Source organism: Lepus europaeus, chromosome 14 (assembly GCF_033115175.1).
Source record: "Lepus europaeus isolate LE1 chromosome 14, mLepTim1.pri, whole genome shotgun sequence".
NCBI lineage: Eukaryota > Metazoa > Chordata > Mammalia > Lagomorpha > Leporidae > Lepus > Lepus europaeus.
Window position 1 is genome coordinate 21526546 of NC_084840.1, and position 27315 is coordinate 21553860.

General features: G+C 55.5%; 1 protein-coding gene across 1 annotated transcript in view; it reads left to right on the top strand.

Moving 5' to 3' along the window:
• Positions 1–411: 411 nt before the first annotated feature.
• MAPKAPK2 (MAPK activated protein kinase 2) overlaps positions 412–27315 on the top strand; it is a 44446-nt gene continuing 17542 nt past the window's right edge. Inside the window, exon 1 of the mRNA XM_062210247.1 lies at positions 412–690. Coding sequence (XP_062066231.1) covers positions 412–690 — 279 coding nt within the window. The remainder of the gene's footprint in view (positions 691–27315) is intronic.

Consider the following 27315-nt stretch of genomic DNA (forward strand, 5'->3'; position numbering starts at 1 on the left):
GCGCCTCGCGGCCTCCCCTTTAAGGCCCGCCCCTCCCCCACACCCACGCCGCCCCGGGCCCCGCCCCTCCGACCCTCCCCTTTAAGGACCGGCCCCGGACGCAGACGAGGCTGTGACGCGGCCGCCGGCCCCGGGGCTGGGACTTTGTCGCGCGGCCGCTGCCCCCCGGCCGGGCCCCGCTGTCCCGCGGCCCCCGGAGCGCCAGGCCCCCGGGGGGGGGGAGGGAGGGAGGGAGGGAGGGTGCAGGGCCGGTGGGCACCAGCGGCGGGACCCACGGAGCCCCGCGGCCCGCAGAGCCTGGAGCCGGGCGGGGGCGCGGACGCCGGCTCCAGCCCGGAGCAAACTTCGCAGCCGGGCGGGGGGCAGCGGGGACCCCGTCCCGGGCCGGAGGAGGGGGCGGCCGCCGGCGCCATGCTGCCCGGCCCGCAGGGCCCGAGCGCGCCCGCGCCGCCCCCCGGGCCGCCGCCGCCGCCGCCGCCGCCCCCGGCCCCGGCGCAGCCCCCGGCCCCGGCGCCGCCGCCGCCGCCCCCGCAGCAGTTCCCGCAGTTCCACGTCAGGTCGGGCCTGCAGATCAAGAAGAACGCCATCATCGACGACTACAAGGTCACCAGCCAGGTCCTGGGGCTGGGCATCAACGGCAAAGTTCTGCAGATCTTCAGCAAGCGGACGCAGGAGAAATTCGCCCTCAAGGTAGGCGTGGGCCGGGGGGCGCGCGAGGGCAGCCCGCGGCCCCCGCCGAGTTTCCGGTCACCGCGGCGGCGCGGGGCACCCGCGGGGCGCCGGGGCCGCTGGTGCCGAGCCCGCGCCGCGTCGGGGGATGCGGGGCCCCACGCCCGCCTCCCTCCTCCCTTTCTTCCCGCGGGCACAAAAGGCCCCATTACTCACCGGGCGGGTGGTCGGTGGGTTTGGAGAAGTCGGATCTCGGAGGTTTCCTTCGCCTCGCTCCTTATTTGGGAGCCGGAATGTGTGATTTCACTTCCCGGGGCCTCGCGAGGGCGGCCGCGCGGGCCGGGGACCGGCGGGGCGGTCGGGTCCCGCGCGCGGGCCACTCGTCCTCCGGCCCGGGAAGCCGGGGCCCGGGCGCCGCGCTCGCTGGGCGGTGGAGGGAACGCCGGGGAAACCCAGCCTCTGTTTGTTTTGTTTTCGTTTGAAGGGGTGTCGGGGGCGGGGGTGCGGGTTTCCGAGCGGAGACCTGCCGGAGAAGTTGCTCGGAGCGCACCTGGCGGCCCCGGAGGGGTGGGGGGCGCTCCGTCGGCCGGGGTCACCCGAAGGGTTTCGGCTCAGACCCTGTCTCCGGAGGGAGCCGGGCACGTCTCTCTCCCTGGGGGGTGTCTTCATGATTGGAGGAGGAGAAAAATACTTCCTGTGTTGTATTTTTCTCTTCCCTTTCACGTTTCAGTTATCAAAGGCAAAACTCAGAAAGGAGTTGTGGGTGGAGCGTCGGTATACAACCAGCCTCGTAGAAACCCGGCGCGGAGGGACAGGCGTGCTCGATTTCGAGGGTTTTGGGGTCTCTGCAATGATTCTCTCGCCCCTTGCCTCCTCCACGCTGCCGGGTTCCTTGGCTTTTGGCCGTAAGCTCCCGTTGTGGGATCTCTGCTGGTGGTGGCGATGGTGGGAGAGAGTTTGTCAGAATACCGGGCACCCTGCGAGGTGTGCCCTACACTTCTCTTTCCATACCAGCAGCCGGGAGAGCAGGGGGGAGGAACTGTTCCGCCTGACCATGGCTCTGACCTTGGGCATTGCCGTTGACGGTTCAGTTTGACCACGGTTAACCTGCATCCTGGAGGAGGTGGCAGGCGCGCTTTCCAGGAGAGTTTTGTGTCCCCTCTGAGTCGCCATCTGCCTTCCTTGTCCCCCGAGTGGTTGGAATATGGCATAAAAAGGCTTGAAGACAAAAGCTCCCGACTTCTGCCGCATAGACTTGGACACTGAAGCGCTTCTGGGTGGCAATTCAGATTTTTATTGCAATTAATAGGCAAGCTGCTTGGGTGTTTTCCCCTTCTGAATAGTTCTGAAAGAAGAAATCCAGCAGCGTATTAAACAGCACTTGTAGTTTATCCTCCTCAGGTTAGAGTGGGTGAGGATTGAAGCCAGAATGTTTTGACAGGCAGCCTGCTCCCAGACCTTGTAAGTTGACTCAACTATTCAATGGTAGATTTCCCACACATCTCTGAGTTAAAACTTAATAATAGAGGAAGAGAGTAGGGGCGAGGCATCAGGAGACTGACAGCAGTGTCAACAGCACTTCCATATCCAAATATTGGCTAAGACATAATTGCAGCTATGAGGGAATCTGGCTCAACGGATCCTGTTCCTCACACCAAAGAGACTTCCAGATCGGGAATTTTGATTAACCTTAGGGACTGAAGAGTGGTGTGAATTTTTTTTTTTTTTAACAAGTAGAAGTCTTGATTGTGAAGTCAGATTTTTGATTATGAAGCTGTGGGGGCAGCAGGAGTACCCCAAGAGGAAGGCTGCAAGAAGGAGGCAGACTTGCACTGTGCATAATGTGGGAAGGCCATCGCTGGGGGCTCGCGCAGAGCCACAGGGGCTGGGAAGCGTGACAGCTCGAAGCTCGGAGCAGGTGGCAGCTGCTGGGATGCCCGCTCCCCGTCTGTGGTCCGGTGACCTCTCAGACCTGTTAGGTGAGAGCAGGGCTTGCCCAATGGTCCCAGTGCGCCTGCTCCGTCTCCACCTCCACCTCTGAGAGCTGACATTTACATGGTTTTGGTGGGTGCTGTGACCTCAGCTCGCTGTCTCCCCTGGCTGCTCTTGCAGAGCTCTGAGTCACACTCACGCTTGCAGTCAGAGTTGGACGGGACTCCAGCGGGCATCTCGTCAGCCCCCTCGTATTGCAGGTGTGAAGGAGTGACTTATTGCAGGTATTCTGGCCCTGTGCTCGGCAGAGGCAGGATTAGAACCCAGATCGCCCGCAGGGAGCTTCCCAGCTCTCAGTGCCCCAGAGCAGTGGCCGGGCTCACAGGCCCTCCTCACCCGTCCTGGACCCTGGGTGGGTATTTGCCAGCCCTCAGCTCTCTAGAGTTGGAGGGGCAGCTCCTAAGCCAGCTCAGCAGCTCTGGGAGTTTAGGATCTGCTGTAAAAAGCTTTCTTTCCCCTCTTACCGTCACCTTCTCTTTTAAAGGGATAGGAATTCTGTTAACGACTGCCTTGGGAGGAGCACCTAGCGTCAGCCCACTTGGGTATTGATTGGTTGAGTTCCCCATGGGGTTCCTCAGCTGCTTGCTGCTTCGCTGTGTCCTGGTGGCTCTTAGGTATTAGCTGAACAAATTTAATTAAAGCTTGCCCTGTTGTCCCCCTTGGCTGTGCACTGCTGATTAGGGCAAGCACGTTATTGCTTTGCAGAATATAAGATGTTGTCGTAACTTATCTCTGTTTATCTTTCCACTGTGTGGCTTAGAGAAAACAAGAGCCTGTGTTTCTTCTCCTCGCCTCTCTCCATCTGGCCTCCCTTGCCAGGTCATGTAAGTGCCGCAGCCATGTGGCTTCCTTTTGTGTCCTGAAGAGATGAGTGGAAGCTCTCGCAGTTGGTGTGGACACTGTCAGAGGGAGATGCCCGAACTCTCACTCCTCAGTGCAGGCACCGTTCTACCCACAGGCCACACGCCTCCTGCGGGGCACCTCCGGTGGGAGCAGGATAGGTGGGGGGTGGGCGAGCGGTGGTGCCCCAGTGCGGGTTGCTGGATGGACTCAGCAGGTGAGTCAACCAGAGCAGCCTCTCTGATGTTCAGTATTGTTTTGGGCAGTTAAGAGTTGTATAAGCTAGCCTGAAAAACTTAGGGGTCAGTTACCCCCTCTGGAGAAGACCAAGTTAACACATGGGGTTGAGAGCTGCCTTGTCTAATATGGTAGCCTCTCTCCAGGTGTGGGTATTAAAGCTTCGAGTCATGAACATGAATGCAGGAAACGAAATCAGAATTTGCTTGCTTGACAGCCCCTCGCCCGTGTCTCGGAGCCCCCTGCAGCTGCTGGCTGCCGGGCTGAGCAGTGCATGAGAGCATTTTCATCCTCGCAGAAAGCTCACTGGGCTTTGCTGGTCTCGGGGCTCGATTGTGGTTGGGAAGGGAGAAGCTTTGGAAGAGGGAAGCTGGGGCTGGTGTCAGGGGTCGTTGCTAGGCCCCTGAGGAATGAGTGTTGCGCTGAGGGAGGAACCCGGCAGGTTGGTCGGGGCAGATGGTGCCGGGGGCCGTGAATTGAACCTAGCTCATCGTTGTGTCAGAGCAGGTATTGGAGTATTTGAGAGGGGGGCACATTGTTGTTACAAAGCACGGAGAGGAAGCACTGAGGCAGGGCTTGGAGAGTTCTGAGGGAAGGGTTTGACCTTGTCCTTTGGGAGAAGGCTTCTCTGGCCCTGGCTCCAGCCCCAGCCTCTGCTGCATCAGGCCTCTTGGCATCACTGAGTCAGGATCAAAGGCTGGTCAGCTGCGCGTCCTCTTCCACTTGTGAGTTCTGGGCTTTGGTAGAGATTGACGATAATCTCCAGCTAAGATCTGGGATCAGTGGCTGACAGGAGGGCAGAGAAAAGCCATCCCAGGGCCTCCCGGCCAGATGTTGGTGGGCATCTGGGACACGCAGGGCTCCTTTTTGGGAGGAGGAAGATACTGGCTTGCGCAGTTGGGAAACTATTTGGACTGCTTGGGGCCTGAGGGGTTGGATGTTATCAGCCGATGACTGCTGAAGCAGCAGGTGCAAGGGGTTTGGAGGAGGCCTGGAAGAGCTGAAGGCTGGAGGCAAATTTAACGCAATCTCTGGCCAGATCCTGGCGCTGAGGCAGAGGCCAGAGCTTCAGTCACCAGCAGAGTCCAGGCATGTGTGGGGTCTGTGCCGAGGGAATGGTTCCGAGCTCCCAAGCAGCCCTGCTGGGCTGAACGCCCAGATGCCCCTTGGGGGCTTGGTGTGTGCGGTATAGGATTCCCACTTTGCTGCCTCCTTCTGCTCTAGCCCAGGCCCTTCCAGGGGTCATGTGGTGCCCCCCCCCCCCCCCCATGCTGCACGCTTCTGGGAGGTCCATGTCTGGGAGGGAGGTAGCAGTGGTTCTTTGAGGGGCTGCAGCTGCTCTTGGTGATGGTGTGAGGCCCAGTGGTGAGGGAGCCATGTCTCCTGGCTCTGCGGAGCTGCTGCTGCCTGCTCCTCTTTCTTGACCACTTAGGTCTCGTGGAGGAAGAGGCTGGGCCAGTGCAGGCAGTTCTGTGGACGTGCCAGAACCATGGCTTGGGCCCTTCTTCCCGGGACCTGCTCTCGGTTGGGTTTCTCGGTTTTCGTGGTAGTTTTGGGGCTGCAGACCCGCCCGGCAGGGGAGACCCGAGCCCTGGCAGCTGTTCCCCCAGAGGTTGCCGAGTCAGTGAGGGCACTGGCAAGGAGAAGGGGCCGCACCGCCGGACGGCTCCGTGTGTCCAGATGTGGAACCCAATTTGATTTCCCGTGCCTTTTCTAGACTTTAGGAAAATCCCAATATTTTGAATTTTAAGACAGAAACAAGCCTGCTACTAAGGGTTGTGAACTAGATAAGAAGGCACAAGAAAAAACCCACAGAACTTCCCGCCTTTGTGTCCTGCTGTCTGGTCGTGTGACCTTGAGAAGGGTCAGTTGAGCTTTGCAGGCCTCGGTACATCAGAGGGTCGGGCTCCAGCAGCCCCTGAGCCCTGGTGGTGTGGGCCAGTGGAGGGCCGAGGGCGGGCAGGGCTGCATCTTTGCTCCTTGGTCCGTGGGATGTGGGCAGCATGAATGCCCTTTTGATAAGCTTAGTATGGGCTCCAGGGCAGCCTGTGTCCGGTTAATTAATAATCACCACTGGCCAGCTGCTCCTTCTCGGTGTGAAGACTTGGACAGGGTTTCTGTTGGCCACTCGCAGGGGAGGGGCTCCTAGCTTGGGAGATGTGTGTCTTCCGGTTCCTTGAAACCTCTTCCTATAGTGGTGGTGCAGGGTAGAGGTGAGGATCTGTGTTCCCTGTACAAACTCTTTCTCGTTGGAAGTCTGGGGCAGTGATGGATGGTGTGGCTGGGCCTCACACATGGCCACCTGGGGTAGGGCAGGCCTGAGATCCAGCCCTGTCCTCTGGTCAGGGCGTGTGATTTTGCCTGGATGTGTGACTGAGTTCCTTCAAAGGGGCACCACTTTCTGATTCATGTATAGGCAGGTAGGAGGTAGGGAGGGTCCGTTTTAAGAGCTGGTGAGGAAATAAGGATTTATGTCCAAAGCCCCAGGTAGGGCTGGTCGGAAGAGATATTAGGGTTCCAAGGAAGCAAGATGGGAAGGGGGTGCCTGGTAATGTCTGGAGGCAAGAGCAGCGCCTTCAGCCCTGGAGGTCTGGGCTGTGGGGTCCTGTGTACTAGGCTGGCAGATTTGGTTAGAGGAGGAAGAAAGATAGAGGGAGAAGGGGCCTAAGGTTGGGCTTGGCCTCTGGCAGTGTCAACTTTGTGGGGTCTTCATTCTTGGATCCAGTAAACACCTCTGTGTGCAAGCCGGCGGGGCGGCTGAGGCTGGGACGTGCCCCAAGGTCGACCTCTGTCTGACGTTGCATTCCGAGGCCAGCCGAACTCTGTGTCCACCCCAGCAGCAACAGGAGCTCTCCAGAAGGGTCAGATGGAAGGGCGTCATAATCCTGGGGACATTTCCAGTCGTCCCCTTGGCCAGTGTCTACCCAGGACGGTCATCTGGGAGGGGAAGAACAGAGCTTGGAAGAAGATGAGGGAAGAGGGCCTGGCGCTCTGGGTGCCTTCTTCAGGCTTCACTCCGTGATGATTCGAAGTTTGAACCTGAAGCAGAGGTGGACTCTCTCTTATCCCAAGTAGGAGAGGGACCTTGCTGACCCCTGCACCTTCGTCCCCCAGGGCACTGTGTACCCCGCTGCAGCTCTGTGCGCAGGTGACCAGGGGGATCACCGGGCTGCTGTCACCATTTATCCATGTCGTTAGGAGGTTTCCAGCCCACTCAGGGCATTTGCAACCCGGCCTATCCCAATTGCTAAATATAAACCTGTCGCTGCTGCAGTCCCCCTCCCAGCCAGGCCCTGCTGTCTGTCCCAGGTCTTCCTGGCCTGCTGCTGACTGCTTATCTCACTGTCACCTCCTCGTTTGCCCAGCCTGAGTGCTGCTGGCCGGGTAGGGCCAGCTCGCTGTGCTGGGAGCTGGGATGTGCTGGTCCTTCTCCCGGAGTCTGCGTTATGTGGCACACTGACTTGTGTGGTCTACGTGGGGAGAGGGCTGGGCGGAGAGAAGGGAGAAGTCCTTCAGAATGGATGAGACCTCCTTCTGGGCTGGCCTCAGCTCTGGCTTGCTCCAGGCTCCCCCGCCTAGCAGGCCTCCCTGCAGGGGTGAGTAGGGAAGCCCTGCCTCGGCTTCACCCCAGGTGGGCTGAGCCTGCTACCTGCTGGTTTGCCTGCTCTGCTGGTTCGTTAGACCTCACTCCGCAGCACGGGGCTTCGGGTTACCACATTCAAAAAGTGTGACCTCATCTTGTTGGCTTCCAAGAATAACTGGGCCCTGGCTCTCAGGACCTCCTTCCTCAGTCAGGCGGTGGCCCTTGCAGCCCTCCCGACTCAGCCACCTGCAGAATGTCACAGGAAGAGCACAGGTCTCTGTGTGCTGACTGTGGGGGCAGGGCGGGGGGCAGATGGGGTCCTGATGATCTGGGTCCGTTCAGGTGCCGGGGGGGGGGGGGCTGGAGACCTGCAGAGCCAGATGAGATGAGGGAAGGGGCTCAGGGCGCTGGGGGCTGCAGCTTGGCTGCTGGAGGCTGGGCAGGGCATTCCTTAGGGTTGACGTTGGCATTCTCCGCGTTCTGGTTTGTCCAATCCCTGGACAGGTGTTGGTACTAATCATGGCACAGGGTTCCTGGGTCTGTGTTCTGAGATTAGGGTTTATTTGGAGGAGAGTGATAGGAGCCAGCACTTGGGGAGTCCTGTTACAGGCCCAGACCATGGCTGCAGGGCTGCCTCCTTCCATCTGTCCCCCGGGGCCTCATTCCTCTGCAGGCAGAGATTTATCTGCCAAGGCCCATTGGCCTCTGGAGGGGAGGAGCTGCTTGTAGTTGCTAAGAGTTTATTTTTAACTCTGACAGGAGGATCCCCTGTCCTTGGAACAGTCAAACCTTCTCTCTTCCCCTGTCCTGGCCTCCTTCCTTGGCTTCTGCAGTTCTTAGAAGAAGGTGGTGGGATTCTCAGACCAGCCTTTACAAGCAGCGAGCTGTTCTCGCTTAGGAGAGCATCTGCACATGGCTTGTCCTGTGTGGCTTTTACAGAGCTGCAAGGGTCTTGGGGCAGGGGCGGGGGTGGTGGTGTGGTGTTGAAGGCCACACGTGTGGAATGTGGAGCATCCCAGGAATGCAGGTGGACAGGCCGAGAGACCAGTGTCGCCCTCCAGCCTGGGGTCGTGTTCCCCTTCCTGGCAGGCAGAAGGCCACGGAGGAGGAGCACATATAGTGACTGCTTTATAAAACTGACCTTCCAGAAAGGCTGAGGCCGCTGTTCCCTCTGCCCACAGGCTCCCCGCGTCGTGTGCTGGCCAAGGCACCTTCCCTTTTATTTCACATCTAAAATGCATTTTTTCACGTGCAAGGTGTTTCTTTAGACATTGGATTGGATTGTAGATTCCTTGAAGACTTCGTCTTTGTCATCACTGTGTGTCCTCATTGAGAAAAATGCAAAGTGTTTGGGACTTGCACTACACTTAGCTGCCCGAGGAAGGTGTGACAGCGGAGTAAAAGTGGGTGCCACCGCTCACACATGCAGGTCTGAGTGGGATCCACAGGGCAGGGCCGTGGCAGCTCCGAAGTGGGACGGTGCTGGTCCAGGCTCTCCCGAGACTGAGCCAGGCTGTGACGAAGGCCCCCCAGACGGCTGTCCCAGTTATTCCTCCTGTCTGCAGGAGGCTGCTCTCAGAAATCTCCCAGGCGCTGCTTCCCTCCACCCCCTCGAATCTGCACCTTCTTTGTGCCACGGGGTTCTTGTTCCCATTCTTGTAAGAGCCCTGGCCCCAGCTTCCCATCGCTGTTTCTCCTTCCTTCCCCTCCCTGTGTCGGGGTCCTGCTTTCCCTGTTCAGCTTTGGGAGGCCCCTCCGCCCGCTGGGCAGCTTTGAGGGAGGGGCACACGCGGAGCAGGCCAGCTCTCCTCCCTTGCTAGCTGCAGGCACAGTGGAGACACACAGGTGTCGTCCAGGGCTGTCTTGTCTGCTGGCCTTGCTCCTGTGTGTTGCAAGAGGGACCAGCGGCAAGCACCAAGTTGCTGGAACTATGGTCAGAGGTTTGAACCTTGCAGGGCCTCAACTCTGTGTCACAACGGATTTGCACAGGCAAGAGACTGAGCTGGAACCCCAGCCATCTCCCTCCCAGCCCTACCTGTGTGGCCTGAACAAGTCCTAGAACCTGTCTGGGCCTCACTCAGTTTCTTCATTTGTAGGTCAAAGGGACCAGGTGGACCCTGAAGGAGTCTTGCTCTGAAGGCCTTTCTTGATTGTTGTTGCCGCATTCCCACTGCTGGGAAAATGACCTGGTGCTGTGGTAGAAGTGGTCAGCCTGGGTGCCAGGGAGCCCTGGGGTCTGAGAGCCCTCTTTCTGTTTCTGCAAGCCCGTGCTGTTTCACCCTTCTCTGGGCTGTCGTGTTTTTATCCATTCAGCCAATGTTTATAAACGTTTATTCTCCTCCATGCCTGCCTCCTGTCTTCCCTGCTGAGTGGCCATCAGGTGGCCCAGATGGCAGGATTAGCCTGGAATGGGAGAAAGTCAGGGTCATCCCCTTGGGCTTAGACCTCTTTAATACCTCTGCTCTATGAGGTGAAATTTAGAACAACGAGAGTTGATGCTTTGGAGCAGCTTAGACTGGATCCCTGCCTTTCTAAAGCAGGATTTGCCTTAGGGTGCCTTCTATCCCCCTGAGATCCAAAGCCACTTACTGCTCAAGAAAATTAATTGGCAGCGCCAAGAATGACTTTTGCAGCTTCCTAAGGATAGATCAGAACAGCAGATTGCCTTTGATACATGTAACAACCCATCACTCAGGCCCATGTTGGAAGCTGAGCGACTCTGTGGACTCTGAAGGTTTCCCAGCTTCATGGCAAGTCTTTATTGAGCAGATACTAAGTAATCAGGCATTGTGTTAGGTGTTTCACTCACACTCTCCCTAATCCTTAAAATCAAGGTGCAAGGGAAGAGTCCATTTTATAGAAAAGGAGACATGTTCACATGGGTTTAAAATAATGCATTTGTTAGCAAGTACTTTTTTTTTTTTTTTTTTTTTTTTGACAGGCAGAGTGGACAGTGAGAGAGACAGAGAGAAAGGTCTTCCTTTTGCCATTGGTTCACCCTCCAATGGCCGCCGCGGCCGGCACACTGCGGCCGGTGCACCGTGCTGATCCGAAGGCAGGAGCCAGGTGCTTCTCCTGGTCTTCCATGGGGTGCAGGGCCCAAGCACTTGGGCCATCCTCCACTGCCTTCCCGGGCCACAGCAGAGAGCTGGCCTGGAAGAGGAGCAACCGGGACAGAATCTGGTGCCCCGACCTGGACTAGAACCTGGTGTGCCGGCGCCGCAAGGCGGAGGATTAGCCTGTTGAGCCACGGCGCCAGCCTGTTAGCAAGTATTTTTTAAAAAGATTGATTTGAAAGGTAGAATCATGTGTACAAACACACACACACAAACACACATACAGAGAGAGAGAGAGATATTTTCCATCAGCTGGTTCACTTCGAAAGTTGCCAAAATACCTGGTGCCCCGCAGGGCTAAAGCCAGGGGTGTGGAACTCCATCTGGGTCTCCCACCCATCTGGGTTTTCCACGTAGGTGATTGGGCCATCTTCTGCTGCTTTCCCAGGTGTATTAGAAGGGAGCTGGATCTGAAGTGGAGCAGCCAGGACACAAACTGGTGCTCATATGGGATGCTGGTGTCACAGGTGGCAATTTAACCCGCTGTGCCACGATGCTGGCCCCAGCACCTACTAAGAACTGAGCGTGATTTTAGGCTCTGGTGATACAGCAACCTATAAGACAAACAGACATAATAATCCTTACTGCGTGGAGCTTGCATTCCAGGAGGGGAAGACAGACACATCAGTTAAATGACACACTTGTCAGGTGGTGATCGACACAAAGGAGAAAATGAAGGCAGAAGGAGGCCCTGGAATGCTGAGTGTGTGTGGTATTGCAGTTTTAAATAGATCAGGAAGGCTTCAGAACTGAGGTGGGGCAGCGGCGAGGAGCACCAGCAGGTGCAAAGGCCCAAGGCTGTTAGTGATGGGAGTGTCAGACTCTGGATCCTGGGCTCTGTAGAGCTCACAGTGCTGCCCAGCAGTTCTGTGATTCCATTGTGATTTTTAAATTTTTATTTTATTTTTATTTATTTATTTTATTTGACAGAGTTATAGACAGTGAGAGAGAGAGAGAGAGAGAGAGAGAGACAGAGAGAAAGGTCTTCCTTCCGTTAGTTCACTCCCCAATGGCCGCTACAGCTGGCGCTGCGCCGATCCGAAGCCAGGAGCCAGGTGCTTCTTACTGCACCATGCAGGTGCAGGGCCCAAGCACTTGGGCCATCCTCCACTGCCCTCCCGGGCCATAGCAGAGAGCTGGACAGGAAGAGGAGTAACCGGGCTAGAACCCGGTGCCCATATGGGAGGCTGGCGTTGCAAGGCAGAGGATTAACCAAGTGAGCCATGGCGCCGGCCTCCATTATAATCTCATACTACATTGACCTAGCAGTTTGTTTTATCAAGTATTTATGGAATGCTTATTTTGTACAATTTACAGTGATAATAAGTTGTGGGCCTGCCTTTGGGAATTCAGTTCCCAGCAGGAGTGATCACCTGTGTGTGTAAAAATGAACGAATGAAGGCTGTCCTCCTTCCCTTCCCCTCCAAGAGTGGGAATGTGAGTGCCCTTTCGGGCGTTTGTCCATTTGACCCTGGTAGGTGGGGTGGTCTGATTCCGGGTTTTATATTCAGAGAGATGTGGGGGTGGGTTCGTGGCAGAGTCAGGGCAACAGGCAGCCAGTAAAGGATGCAGATACATGATGGAGTCTCCAGGTCCGGGAGGGGGTGGGGTCTTGAGGGCGGAATCTCTTCATGGACACACACCTGGGACCCAGCCCGGAGGGTGCCGGTAGGAGTGAGGCCAGCAGGACAGTTTCTAAAAAAAAAAATACGAGAGACTTGGCCAGATGCTCCCTTTTCTTTGGCTGAGGAGGGAGAGATGTCACCCAGGAATTTTCTCGGTGACAGGAAATACTTGGGATTGGGCAAAACTGACCACGGCAAAGAGCCTGGAAAAGGGGCTTGGGAAAGCCAGGTGGCTGGGCTGCAGAGGGTGGCCACTCTTGGTTTCTTCTTTTGGGCTCTTAGAGGATTTCTGTGGTGCCCAGGGGAGGCGCATCCTTCTGATGTTAGCCAGTCTAGGAAGAGGAGTGGACAGGCCGTGGGCAGGGGCCGTGACCCCCGAGGGCCCTGGCCAGCTTTGCTTCCAGGCCAGCAGAGAATGGCACAGAGGGTAGAGCTGCCCTTAGTGCAGATGGGAAGGTGAAGCAACGGGTCCCTCTGTGTTTTCCTGAACTTCTGCTGTGACAAAGGAAGTTGCAACATATTTTTTTTTTTTTCTTTCTTTTTATAGCATAGGAAGGGGGGAGGGGAGACCATTTTCCAGTAAAGTGAGAAAAAGTTAGCAAGTCACGCCTGGGTGGGTGCTGCGCCTCCTCGCACAGTCTTCCTTGCTGCCTTTCTTCCCCATCTATGCCTTCCTGCCAAGGCTGGGACCCTGCAGGAGCCGAGCTGTTCTCCAAGGAGGGAAGAAGTCAGCCCTCGGATGGAGGGAACCTTGTCTGTTGTCCCAGCTCGCACCTGGAAGGTTGCCTGTGGCCTCGCCCTGGATACTGAGCGATGTTTAAACAGGACAGGTTGTGCCTGATACCCACCTGGCGTCTCTCTTGGTGTCCCAGCAGGGTGAGGCAGTACTTGTGTCTCAGCACCCCCTAACCACCTTGTTGGTGGCTTCAGCATGTGTGTCCATGCAGACGCTGGGGAAAGGGGCCTGGAATGTGTGGGAGGCAGAAATCAAGGCTGGATGACCACACATGTTAACACTGAGTCCTTGGTCAGGTTGGATTTTGGTCTCTGTGCTGCGGCTGGGCAGGAATCCAGTTGTATTTGAAAGTGTGCAGACGATATATTTTCCTGATGAGAACTTCTGAAGTTTGGAGAAGTGGAACTTTTTTACTCTCTGTTGGTGAGATTCCTTTCCTTTCTCTTGGATGTCTGTATCTCAACACAGCCAAAAAGTTACAGAGCACACGCACTTTGAGACGAGCATCGGGCAGCTAAGGGGTGTTCCAGGCCAACCCTGCGGGTGAGGTCTGCAGATGCTAGTGGTGGCACAGGCGTCCGCCTGGCTGTCCAGGATGGGGTGGCAGTGGCTGGTGTGCGTGGCTTTCCTGGGCTGCAGAGGGGTCAGGTCCCTCGGAGTGAGAATTCTGGTTCTGGTTGTTTGTCCCCTGTACCTGTTGCTTCTGCTGAGCTGACACAGAGCTCCTGCTTTCCTCCTGTTTTCTTTGAGTTTTATCTCTGTCACCAGGGAGGTCTGAACTCAGAGAGGCTGGTGCTGGAGGAAGTGGGCCAGCATTTGGTTGTCTGCCTGCATCCTACAGTGGACACTCATGTGTTCTCTTCCCCAGGAAGCTGCACTGGCCCATTTGGTAGACACTAGCCACGGGTGGCTATTGCTTTATTTTTATTTACTTATTCTCATTTTATTTGAAAGGCGGACACACACACAAACACACACACACAAATTTCCATGTGCTGGTTTAATCCCTATGTGCCTCCAGCAGTCAGGGCTGGGCCCAGGCTGAAGCCAGGAGCCCAGAACTCAATCTGGGTTTCCCATGTGGTTGGGAGGTACTAAACTACTTGGACCATCACCTGTTGTCTCCCAGGGTGTGCGTTAGCAGGAAGCTAGAGTTGGGAGTGGAGTCAGGACCTGAGCTTCTGTACTCCGATATGGAACGCAGGTGTCTCAAGCAGAGTCTTAGCACTTGCCAGCCTGCCCTGCAGGTGCTGTCTGAAGAAGTTACAGTGGAGTGAAATTTCACATCTAGTTCCTCTGTTGCATTAGGCATACTTTGAGTGCTCGCTTTTTCCTTCCTTCCCTCCCTTCTTCCCCCCTTCTTCCCTCCCTCCTTCCTTCCAAGATCTGTTTGTTTATTTGAAAGGCAGAGTGACAGACACAGACACACAAACACGCACAGATATTGAGATTGATTGATTCCACCTGCTGGTTCACCTCTCCTATGGCTGCAGCCAGGTCTGGGTGTAGGGGCCCAAGTACTTGGACCATCCTCTGCTGCCTTCCCAGGCGCATCAGCAGGGAGCTGGATTGGAAGTGGAACAACTGGGACTTGAACTGGTGCTGTGATGTAGGATGGTGGCTTAACCAACCACCTTACAACGCCAGCCCTGAGCAGAAGTTTTGAGGCCCAGGTGAGAGGGCAAATTCTAAGTAATCATTTAGAAAAGGATCTGGAAAAGGATGTGGTTTGACCTTCGTAGGACTGTGTTCCAGCAGCCAGCGCCCTATCCCAGGGGCTCCCAAGCCAAGTCAGTTGACAGGCTCGCGTACGGGTGTTACTGCAAGGTGCAGATTCCTGCGCTCCATCCTTTGTATCTTGCTGAGTCCCAGAGTCTGCAGAGGTGGTGTTCAGGACTCTGTGTCTTTACTGTGCTCCCCACGTGGCAGCACTCTGGGTAACCATTGATCTATCTAATCTGTGCTTAAATTCCTCCGGGGAGGGGGAGCTTACCCCTTTTCAAAAGCCTCTTGCCCCAAAGAACACCCTGATGTTATAGCTGTGTGTGTACTAAGTCCACGCTCTGGCTCCCTGGCCTTGTGAAGCCCTTTGGTGCTTGTTGGATTCTCCAGAGCTCACATTGTCTGCACGCAGACGCTGGTGGGGTCTCCTGTAGCCCGAAGCCATGGCACCATTGCAGGGGCCCTAGAGGCACGCAGATGCAGAGGGTCGGGCCTGATGGGAGATGGTCAGATGTGGGGAGTGCCAAGGACCATCTGGCGGGAGTGTACTCTGTGCCCCCCCTCCCCCCCAGGGCTCTGCACCTGTGCCCATGGTCGAATTCCTGTTTCTCTGCATGGTTAATACTCGCTCTTTAAGGGTACTGGCCTGGTTCTCTCAGGGCCATTGGGAGCCTCAGCAGATAGGGTGACACCTGTGACTTCTGGGTGCAAACCTTCAGTGGCGTCCCCTCACCTCCAGTGTACAGGGCAAACTCCTACACCAGGTGTTCCAGCAGGCTGGGTTTAACCTTCCTGCCCCTCACCGTTCCGGGCATCACTGCTTCCCACTGTGCCGTGTACGCATGTGTTCCAGGTCCTCTTGGGCCTGCCTTTTGTTCATCTTTCCACATGCTCTTTGGTCAAATTGTTTTTGTCTTCCAAGGCTCGTATTTGGTTTTCCCTGCCCCTGTGACCCCAGTTCTGGGCAGAACTCCCTCCCTTCTTGTGCCTAGAGCAGGTGTCGTGGCCTGCACGACTGCTTTGGATTTGAGCTAGTCATGGCCATGGCCTCCTCTGCTGGACTGAGCCCCCTGAGGGCGTGGACTGTCTCACGCTTGGTGTCCCTAGGTCACGCAGAGGGCCTGGCGCTGGGCTGCGGGGGAGGGTGTGTGCCCCAGGGGTGGGCCGGCTCTGGTCTGGTGGTCTTCTTGTGGATGCCCTTGCGCAGCCCCAGCACCCTCAGCCTCAGTGACCCTGCGCATCCTGCCTTTTAGCAGCTGATGATGGACAGGCAGGGTGTGAGGCCTGGCTGTCTCAGGCAGAACTGGCATTTAAGCAATACAGTTTTTAAAATGGAGCATTAAAGTGTCAGCTTTAGAACAGCTGGTTCCCCACACCACCCCACGCAGTTGGAGACAGGTGATGGAATCGTGAGTGGCGCCAGAGAATCCTTGCAGCCTTGGAAAGAGCCCAGGGGAAGGAGGCCTTGGGGGCTGTGGGCGGGAGCTGGGGAAGGCTCTTTTCAGGTTTCTGCTTTCCAGCGTGGGGCTGGGCTGGGCTGGGCTGGTCGGTAGATGGGTGGCAGGTGCTTCACTAGAAGGGCTGTCAGAATTCTCCCAGTTTCTAGAATTGAACAGATTTTGCTAGTTGAACAAGCAGGGAAGTTGGGGGGAAATGGGATAGGAACGCACCCTGCCCTTACCCTCAGGTGGCAGAGCGTGCCGTTCGTGTTCAGTGATGGGCAGATCGGGACAGCCTCGCCATGCCTCATCTTCCTTCCTTCTGACGCTCCTGGGGGTGGGAGGGACAGCACCAGAGCTCGAGGAATTCCCCAGCCTCTTGATGGCACCGTCACTGACCACAGCTCCACCTCAGCGGAAGGTGTTCCGAGAAACATGCCTGGTGGGAGCAGGCCCCAGCTGCAGAGCGCGGGGAGCCTGCTCGAGAGGCAGAAGCTTCCTGGGAAGTCTGCCGTGGGGGCTGGAGTGCACCTGCTTCTCCACACAGCTGGAGGGGTCAGCGGCAGACACCCTTTCAGGGTCTGCTTCATTCTGAGTGAAGCACACAGCCCACCCAGGAAACCAAGGAGGATGCTGGAGGGGTCTTTCCCACAGGTTCAACCCAAGGAATCTGGGCTTTGTTTTCAAAACCCAAAATTAGGGTCTGTCTGACAATAGTTTTTCTTTTGTGGAGGGGCCCTAGAGGGGAGTGAGTGTTGCTTTCAGATCCAGGAGAAAATTGAGCTATGTAGTTTGAATATGAAAGCAGTAGAGGGGCAGGTGTTGCAGCACAGCCCTGGAAGCTGCTCTTTGGGATGCCTGCACGCGGCTTCAGAGAGTACTGCCTCTGCTTCTGTTTCCAAAGCAGCCTCCTGCTTATGCACCTGGGAGGCAGCAGATGATGGCCTAAGTGCTTAGGTTCCTGTCTCCCGTGTGGGAGACCCAGATGGAGTTCCTGGCTCTTGGCTTCAGCCTGGCCCAATGCCAGCTGTTGAGGGCATTTGGGGAGTCAGTGGATGGAAGATCTCTCTCTCTCTCTCTCTCTTTGTCTCGGTCACTCTGCCTTTCAAATGAATAAGTAAATTAATCTTAAAAAGCTCTAGACTTTTGTGGGAAAGTGAGATTTATGTGGAGTGTCTCTGGCTCACTGGCCCCTCCCTGTATTGTCTGGCCCATGGTAGGAGGGATGGGTGAGAAGGCCCTGGGCCCCTTCCTGCTGTGCTGTCGGGTTCCGTTGCTGGAATTAGTGGAGTCTTGGCTGAACGCATCCAGTGTGTGGTGGTTGTGACTTCTCACTGACCGCAGGTGTGTACACTGAATGCGGTCACCCAGGAATCCTCGTAGCCAAAGGCAGAGCAGCTGGTGAGGTCTGGGGTGGGGAGGACTTGCTGGTTCACCAGGGTAGGAACCTTGTCCTTGGTGACATAAGTGCTGGTGGTCCATAGCCAAGGTTGCCTTGACTTTGTGCTTGGGTTCAGTGTCTCTGTGAATGTCCAGTGGTCCTTGTAGAAGCTTTATCAGCTCTGGACCAGAATAGCAAAAGGTAACTCAAGTGCGTGTGTCCACTCGCTCGTTGGCTTGCTGGGAGCTCACGGAGGGGAAGCATGAGCATAGTGCTTCTTACAGACTCCAAATGGTAGAAAGCTCTGGCCAGGCGCCCGGGGGGACCTAGAGGAAGCGGCCGCTTGTTTCTCCTTGCACTGACGCCAATGCCGACTTCCTCTGTGATCACGTGAGTCAGGGAATGTTCTGCAGTGCATGTGAGCTGACCGTATTGAAGGCTCTGAGAAGTTCTACAGTAGAAGAATATTTCACTTGTTTCATCCTGTGCTTCTACATACATACATACAGGAGCCCTTATTACTGTTCTGTGGGCTGCTATTTGAGAGGTGGCAACACAGTCTTTCTGCCCTGGGAGAACTGTAAAGTCACATGACTTGGTCCTCACAGGTTTGGGAAAGGGGTGTGTGTGTGTGTGTGTGTCTGTGTCTGTGTGTCCGCTGGGGGGTGTGGCAGAGAAGGGCCCCTGACGGCAGGTGGCTTCTATTGAGGTTGGTGCTGTCTGTATCCCTGTTGGCTTTGTGCTGCTGGGGAAGCTTTTGTCCTGGCTTGAAAACACTGAATGGCAGCTACATCTGTCACGCTTGGGAAGTGGTGGTTTGCAGCATGGGGGTGCATGAGCCACTGCAGACACCCCTGCTCCAGGCTCAGACTGCTGAGCGCACCGCCCTGATGGAGAAGGGAGGGCAGCAAGACTGAGCTCTCTTACCTCTTTGCATTCTCCTGCCCCGGGGGAGGTGGCATTGGCCCTGCAGGGGCCCGCCAGGAGGGAGCAGGTGGGCTGCAGGTTTATTCCCCCTATAGGCTGGGCCAGGGTTCCAAGGCTCTCAGTTTTTCATTACCCAGGGGAGTTGAGCCAGGTGTTTGGCTTGAATTTAAGGAGACTTAGATTTGTAAGATGGATCTACCCAGATATGTGGAGTTTTAGGTGCGTCCTGTCTGGGATGGTTTCAAGGCCCATGGTAACCGCCTGGGAGTGACTGTTCCCCACATGACTCTGAGGAATGCCTGGGAGGCTCCCTGGAGTCTTCCCCTTGGAACAGGCCCAGGCCTCCGGGATTCCCGGAGCCTCTGGCTGGCGTGGCTTTGCCAGGAAGCCATGGTTGTTTCTGAGGAAATCAGCAATTGGGAGCAGATGGTTCCGTGGGGCAGGCATCCGTCACCTTTCTGGGGACTGCGTACTTCCAGGGCCAGGAGACCCCCAAGTAATTAAGGGAGGGCCAGGATTTCCTATCTGCTGCCCTAAGCCGGGCAAGACTGGCTGTCCTCAGCAGGAAGGGGGGTGGGTGTCGGCTGTCCCCGGCTCCTCCCAGCCCTGCGGAGGCCTGGAGTCTGGGGTAGGGGGGAGAAGGTGCAGGTGTGTGCGCCCCACAGGCCGTCTGCTGGCCGGCTTCGCTGTGGGAGGCAGGCGCATTAGCTGCTTTGCCCCCCGGGGCTGTGTCTGCAGCCCCTTAGGCCCCAGGGTCTCTGGCGGACCCAGCAGCTCTGAGCCCTGTGGAGGTGCCATGGCTCTCAGAAGGGAGCCCTTGCCAAGGCCCTCTGAGCTCGCTGAGGTGGGCGCGGGGTGAGGGTGGCGACGAGGACTCCTCTGATCCCGCAGCTGGGGCTGCATCACCGCTGTGCTGGGAAGGCCTGGTCAGGGAAACTCTTCCTGACCCCACCGTGGGGAGGGCTGCTCCCCTGCTTCAGGAGAACCTCCAGCTGTGCCCGGCTAGGAGCCGACCCTGCAGGCGCTGCCGGCCTTGGCCCCCTGACCCAGAGCAGCTTACCTGGTGTGGTACGCAGTGGGCGCGCGGTTGGGGAAGGCGTGGCCCTACCCCTTCTCTTCCCCACAGGTCCCCGCCTTGTTGAGCCTCTGTTTGCGGTCATGGCCGTGTTCGCAGCCGTGGCACACCTGGCCCAACATGGGGTATCCCATTGTCCTGCATGGTAGGGACCCCTGGCATGGCTGTTCCCAGAAGAGGTGGGACTTCCCCACCCCTGGGCACTCCAGAGGCTTCTTTCTGGTCCCTTTCCCAGTCTTGACCACCTCCCCCAGGGAGAGCTGTGGGAAGGGGTCCTGCCAGAGGTGGTTTTTGGTTTGTGGGGGAACAGCCTTTGGGCTCAGAACAGACACCCCTTCCTCTGTGCGAGGCCTGGAGCTCCGGACCCCCTGGTTTCCTTGGAAACCACAACGGCTGAGGCAGAGAAGGAAGGGGCTGCTTCATTCTCGTGGTCTGGGATGGGGAAGGGGTGGGGGGACGGGGAGGCCGTGCTCCTTTTTGGTCCTTGCTGGTCTGATCTGCGGGGTGGGTGATTCATGCACTGACCGTGGAGCTTGGCTCTGAGGACATCTTGCATCAGTGCAGGCTCCTTGCGTTGGCCTGTGTGACTCGGGCTCCATATAGCTGTAACAGCATCTCTGCTTTCCTTGGCTCCTGTCTGGAAAAGTGGTGGGCAGAGGTGCTGTGAGTAGCAGCTGTCAGAGCTGGGAGCACACAGGTCTCTGTGATCCCCTCCTTGTACACTGATCCCTTCCGCTGAGACCACGGGGGCAGGATTGGACCCTGACCACACACACAGTCACCTGGTCATGGAGCTGGACCCAGAGGAACAAGAGCTGAGGACGGCCGAGGCTGAGCACCAACCTCACGGGCACCTCCTCTCCGGCCTTGTGCAGTTCTGCAGCTGGACTGGCCCCTCTGTTTGCCCCCGCACTGCCCCCTGCTGGCTGTTACTTCCTCCTTCCCAAGACGTTTTGCTATGAAACAGTTCATATGTGCAGCAAACTTGCAAGAGTTGTGCAGTGAACACCTGTAAAGCCAGCCGCCTAGTTGCTGCCACTCACCTCTGCCTGTATTTGCCACATCTCTTTCAGTCTGCTAGCCCGTGTTACTTTGGGAGTGCATTTCACAGTGAGCTGCAGACCCCAGCGCTCTTCTCCCTTATGTAGGTGTTGGAGGTCAGTATTTATTCATGCATCTGTTTTTTTTTTTTTATTTTATTTTATGTAGCTCAGTTTTATGTAGCAATGAAAAGCACACATCTTAAGATACCATCTGATGAGTTTTGATAATGCCTCCATCTGTGCAACCCACACCTCTGTCAGTATCTAGAACAAAAGGTTTTGTGGCCCCAGCAAGTTCCCTCCTTCTCCTTCCTGAGATAATCACAGTTCGTGGGTTTTCATTATGGATGAGTTTGCCTCTTCTGGAACCGCTTGTAAATGGGATCATCAGTGTGAAGTCTTGTGTGAGGTTCAGTCACAAGGCAACATGCGTTGGTCGTTTGTTCCTGTTTTGTTTTTTAAAGATTTATTTATTTATTTGAAGAGCAGAGTAACGGGGGGAGAGAGAGAGAGAGATCTATCTATCTACCTATCTACCATTTTGCTGGTTCACTCCCTAAATGGCTGGGCTAAGCTGAAGCCACCAGCCTCGAACTCCATCCTGGTCTCCCATATGGGTGGCAGGAAGCCAAGCGCTTGGGGCATCACTGCCACTTTCCCAGGTGCATTAGCAGGGAGTTGGATCAGAAGTAGAGTAGCCAGGGTTCAAACTGGCACTTTGCTATGGGGTACTGCCACTTCAAGCAGTCGCTTAACCTGCTGTGCACAACGCTGGCCTGAGCCTTCCTTGTTACCCCGAGCACCCGCTGTATACGTGGGATCTAATTTGCTTATCCATTCTGTGGATGGACAGTTCGGGGCTGTGATGAGTAAAACTCCTGTGATCCTTTGCGAACATGATGTTTTCCTTTCTCTTGACTAAACATCTAGAAGAGCGGTTGTTGGGCCTATGGGAGGCTGCAGCTTGTGTTCCTGTCCGTTTTGCTGCCCTGGCCTCCCCTTGTGCTCTGCACCAAGAATGATTAGGGGTGGGAATCCTCTGAAAGCCCATGCAGGTGGCTGCCCCTGCCCGGGCACTTCCGAGGGACCTTCAGTCCCTTCCAAGATTGCTAGTGTTGTGGGTGGCTGTTGTAGTAGCTCCCTGGAGGACCCACGTGGGCCGACTCCAGCTCCTGTTGTGTGGCAGCCCCACAGACCTCGGGGTGCACTGTCACGTGCGGGCTCTCAGCTGCTCCTTCGAGGCTTCCGTCCATCAGCCACAAGCCCAGGTGTTTGAACCGATCTTACTGATCTGGTTTTCACATCTGTTACATCCGAGGCATCCTCCTTTGGGAGTTTATTTTCTGGTTGGGATGTGGCCTGAGCACTGGGTTCTAGATGGGGCCTAGATGTGGATTATGGAGTGTGAGAAGTACAGAGTATGGTTACCTCTGGACCTAATTGTTCTAAATAAATTTTTAAAATCTTCCATCCACTGGTTCACTCCCCAAAACGCTGCAACGGCCGGAGCTGGGCCCATCTGAAGCCAGGTGCCGGGAGCTCCTGGGTTTCTCATGTGGATCAGGGATCCAAGCACGTGGGCCATCTTCCACTGCTTTCCCAGGCCATAGCAGAGAGCTGCATAGGAGGAGGAGCAGCTGGGGCATGAACCAGTGCCCATATGGGATGCCAGTGCTGCAGGCGGAGGCTTAGCCCACTACGTCACAGCACCAGCCACCCCTTCACCCAAGTGCTTTCAACAGCTTGGGTTGGACAAGGAACTCAATCCAGGTCTCCCAGCTGAGGTGCAGGGACCTAGGTATTTGAATCATCACCTGCTGCCTCCCAGAATGCATTAGCAGGAAGCTGGGATTGGAAGGAAAGCAAGACTCAAACCTAGGCACTGTGATATGGGGTGCAGGGAGCCCATGCAGTGTCTTTTTTTTTTTTTTTTAAGATTTATTTTGTTTGAAAGAGAGGTGGGAGGGGAGAGAGAGAGAGAGAGAGAGAGAGAGAGAGAGAGAGAGAGATATTGGTCTTCCATCCACTGGTTGACTCCCCACGTGGCTTCAACGGCCAGGGCTGGGTCAGGCTGAAGCCAGGATCCTGGAACTTTATCCTGGTCTCCCCTGTGGGTGGCAGCTGTCCAAGAACTTGGGCCATCTTCTGCTTTTCCAAGTGCATTAGCCTTAAGCTAGATCGGAAGTGGAGTAGCCGGGACTCAAACCTGTGCTGGGGATGCTGGGGTTGCAAGCAGTGGTTTAACCTGCTATACCACAACACTGTTCCCACCCAGTGGCGTCTTAACTGCTGTGCCAGCTGCCTGCCTCCTTGTCTTGATCTAGATGCTTTGAACTGTCAGGAAGCAGAAGATGATGTTAACTTCTTGGCAGCACATCATGGCGTCAGAGCAGATGAATTAATGTTTGCAAAAGGATCACACGTCTCAGTGGTACAGATAGTAAGATGCTCATCCAGTTTTAGTCATCTGGAACTTCTGATCTTAATAGCGTTTCTTGCATCCTTTCTACTTGCCATTGTCTCATTGAATCTTTAAAAAAAATTTCAAAACGCATTTAGTTAGTTGAAAGAGCAAGAGAGGGTTCACTCCCAAATGCGCACGCCAGCCGGGGCTCAGCTAGGGGTGCAGCTAGCGTAGACCCTGGGAGGTAGCAGTGAGGGCCCAAGTAGTTGGGTCCCCCCCACATGGAAGACTGCATTGTGTCGCCTGCTCTGGACGTTGGCCCTGGCCCATTCAAGAAGTGAACCAGTGGATGAGAACTCTGTTTTTCTTTCTTTTTAAAGATTTATATATTCTATTTGAAAGGGTTACAGAGAGGCAGAGGTGGAGGGAGAGAGAGAGAGAGAGCGAGCGAGCTCAATCTTCTATCTGCTGGTTCACTCCCTAAATGGCTGCAACAGCCAGAACTGAGCCAATCTCAAGCCAGGAGCCAGGAGCTTCTGTTGGGTCTCCCATGCAGGTGCAGGGGCCCAAGGACTTGGGCCATCTTCTACTGCTTTCCCAGCCACAGCAGAGAGCTGGATTGGAAGTGGAGCAGCTGGGACTTGAACCAGCACCCATATCAGATGCCGGCACTCCAGACAGCGGCTTTACCTGCTGTACCATAGCGCCAGCCCCTGTTTTCTTCTCTTTTAACCTTTCAAGGATCTACTGCCTAGCACTGACTGCCCTCCCCCCCCCCCCCCCCCCCCCCCCCCGTTTTCTGGTCACTTGCAAGTTGGGTGCACTTATTTACCATGTCGTCAAACGCTTAGTGGCGAAATGCCAGGCACAGCTAAGCATTCCGGCGGCACTCCTTGGTTTGCTGCTCGAGGTGTTCTTTGGGCTAGGTCAACAGCAGCTGCTTGTTGAGTGTCTCCTGAATGCCGTGTATAGACTGGGCCCGGGCACGTGGTCTGCGGTGGGAGGGAGGATCCGAGTAAGCAGCCACAGGGAGCTCTGATGTCAGAGTTTTGCAAGAGTTCTGTGGGAACCTAGGAAAGAGGGGCTCTCTGCCTGGCAGGGCAGAGGGCTTCCCAGGGCCATGAGGGCGTGGAGTCACAGAAGGCCTGTTTGAGGTCATGGAGGTGCGGGGTGTGTTGTGAGGGTGGAGATGCTGTGGGTGGGACTAGAAAAGACCATGTTAAGAAATATAGAGGTTAAAAAAAAAAAAACCTTTAAGTTACTTTTTGCTTATTTGAGGGGGGGGGGACTGAATGAGTTCCCACTCCCCGAATACCCACTGCTTGGGGCCTGAGCCAGGAGTCAGGAGCATAATCTGGGTCCCCGCACAGGAGACAGGAACCCAGTTACCTGAGCCAGCACTGCTGCCTCCCAGGGTCTGCACTGGTGGGAAGCTGGGGTCAGGAGCCAGAGCTGGGAATTGAGTCCAGGCACCCCCAAGTGGAACACAGGCGTCGTAACTGCTAAAATAAATGCCCACTGCGCCAGTGGAGATGTTTTAGGAAGAAGCTGTTGTGCCCAGGTTCTGTGCCCAGAAGGTGACCCCTGGGGTGTTCCGGGACAGAGCAAGTCTCCCCTCCGCCGGGAAGCAGCAGAGGAAAGGGGTCTGCCAGTGGGCGAGAGGCAGCCGACTGGGAAGAGGAAGATGGGTTTGGGAGTTCTTCCCAGAGACAAGGTTGGATGGGCTCTGTGAGCGATGGGGCAGAGAGAGAGGCATCAGGATTTCTGTCTGGGAGCCTGGCGAGCTGGCAACGTCTCTGCTGTTCTCTGAGATCCGGGAGCAGCTGACCGGGGGACAGTGCTTCCGTTGTGTGCATGTTCAGCAACCTGTCCTAGATTCTTTCAACAGCATTTTATTGCTGGTCATTTATGAGAACTGCAAATATATCCAGAAGCTTTGGCACCTTGCCTCCCTCTTTCTTTGTCTGGCAGGAGATTTTGTCTGTATGCCTATTTTTTTTTTTTAAGATTTATTTATTTGAAAGGCAGAATGACAGAGAGAGGGAGAGGGGGAGAGAGAGAGAGAGAGAGAGAGAGAGAGGTAGGCAGGCAGGCAGATCTTCCATCTGCTGGTTTACTCCCCAAATGGCTGCAATGGCTGGAGCTGGGCCAATTCGAAGCCAGAAGCTTCTTCCAGGTCTCCCACATGGGTGCAGGGGCTTAATGACTTAGGCCATCTTTTACTGCCTTCCCAGGCCATACCAGAGAGCTTGATCGGAAATGGAGCAGCTGGGACTTGGACCAGTGCCCATATGGGATGCTGGCACTGCAGGCAGCAGCTTTACCCACTACGCCACAGTGCTACACTCCCCCCCCCCTTTTTTTTTTTTAAAGATGTATTTATTTATTTGAAAGAGTTACACAGAGAGAGGAAGACTGAGAGAGAATTTTCCATCTACTGGTTCACTCTCCAAATGGCCATGATGGCTGAGGCTGGGCCAGGCAGGAGCCAGGAGCCAGGAGCTTCTTCCAGGTCTCCCATATGGGTGGCAGGGGACCAAGCTGGATCAGGGAGCTGGATCAGGGTCAGGGAGCTGGATCGGAAGTGGAGCAGCTGGGTCTCCAACCGGTGCCCACATGGCTTAACCTGCTATGCACAATGCTGGCCCCATGGGATGTGATTATTAACATTGGGGTCACTTAACTTAGTCGTTATTCATAGTTTACCTTGGATTTCAGGTTGAGAGAGAGAGAGAGAGAGAGAAAATATGAATATATTTACTTAGCTTGTTCCAGACTGAAGCACATTCTCTTTGACAGAGAAAGACGGGACAGAGTGGACAGGAACGTTCTCCCATCCTCCATCATTTTGTGTGTGTGAGTCTCTGTCTCCACGGGCAGCTGCCTCCCTGGTTCTTCTTGGAGCTCTGGATGACCTTCGAGACGTGCTTCTGGGAGTTCTTGCCTTTTCACAAGCTCTGTGTGTTCTGTTCTGTGAGCCAAGCCTTTTCTCTGGATGTGTCCTGGCTCCGTCCTTGACACATCCTTTAGTGTCTGTGCTCGTCACGGTCCCCGTGCTGTGCCCCTGCCCCGCTGGCTGCTGCCTCTGCCTGCTCCTTCAGGGATTGTTGTGTCTCAGGTGGCCAGAATGCACCTGCTGGCGACTCAGCAGCATCTTTCAAGATGCATCCCTCTTGGAATCTCCCCATATTGCTCTTTATTTCAACATTTTTTTTGTTCCCTTTTAAAAAAAATTCTCTTTTGAACTATAAATCAAAAGACTACTTCTTTCTGATATTGTGTTCTTGATATTACTTTTTTTTTTCTTTGAACACAATTTACTAGATTTTTCTTCCTGGTCAGACTTTGGTTTGGAGTAAGAGTTCCCTTCCCGTGTCTTCAGCTGCGCGACAGGTGATGTCTTGAGTAAGGTAAAGACAAGCATTTACCAGGTTCCCCAGCTCTTAGCGGCAAGCCGCTGTTGGTGTTGGTGGCCTGAGCTCTGTCTTACTCTGGACCATTTTTGCCAATTTAGTGTAGGAGAAGTGGCTCCTGCCTTCCCCAACCTTGTGGTCTCCTGTATGTTACCACAGCGGTCACTGATCACGAGATCATCATCCCTCTCCAGCTGTTCTGCAGTCTCAGGCAGGTGGAATCCTGTGCGGTGGGGCGTGTGTGTATGTGTGCACGCGCGTGTCTGTGCGCACGCGTGTGTGTGTGCGCGTGTCTGTGTGCGTGCGTGTCTGCGCACGTGTCTGCGTATCTGCGTGTGTCCATGTGCGTGTGTGTGTGTGTGTCCGTGTGCGCACGTGCGTGTGTGCACACATGCACTGCCCTCTCGGTTTGCAGGACCCTTCTCTCTTTCTGCTCTCCCCCTCAGCTCCACTCCCTCTCCGGATAGATCTACTGATTGGGTATCCGTGTTCTGAATCGTGTTCCACTAAACCAGGGTGGTGAAGATGAGATGGCATTTATCCCTTCAAATTGGAATTTGCTTTGGCAGCTGCACAGGGTCACATTGACGGAGGTGGCTTAGTCCAGAAGCAGTGTTCCTGACCTCCTTCCGTCTGAGCATCTCTTGATTGGTCAATCTCCGGTGTTTTTTTGAGTCACAATAGATACTGAAAGATCATGGTATTTTTCTTCCTGCTGCTCAGATTCTAGCTTAAAGCAAACTTGGAGAGCGAAGTGTGTTTTCCTTCCTACCTAGGTCTGCCCTGTCTCCCAGGGAAAGGTGTCTTGTGCCTTGTTGTGAGCTGCTGGCTCTGATACCCAGGCTGCCCCTCGATCAAGGGGGTGTTTATCAGACTGCTCGGTACCAGGCCGTGCGCTGGGCGTGACGGATGTGGAGATGAATAGGGGCGGCGTGTGAGCAGAGTGGGGACAGGAGGCCCTGGGGAAGGACAAGACCGGCCAGAGGACACTGACCTCAGCAGCTCGGGGTTCGTCAGAGCTCCTTCGTAGTGGAAGGAAGAGCCTGGCAGTGAGCGTCTGGACTGGGTCTGAATGCCGACTTGATCTTTCCCAGCTTCGTGGTCCTGGTTGTT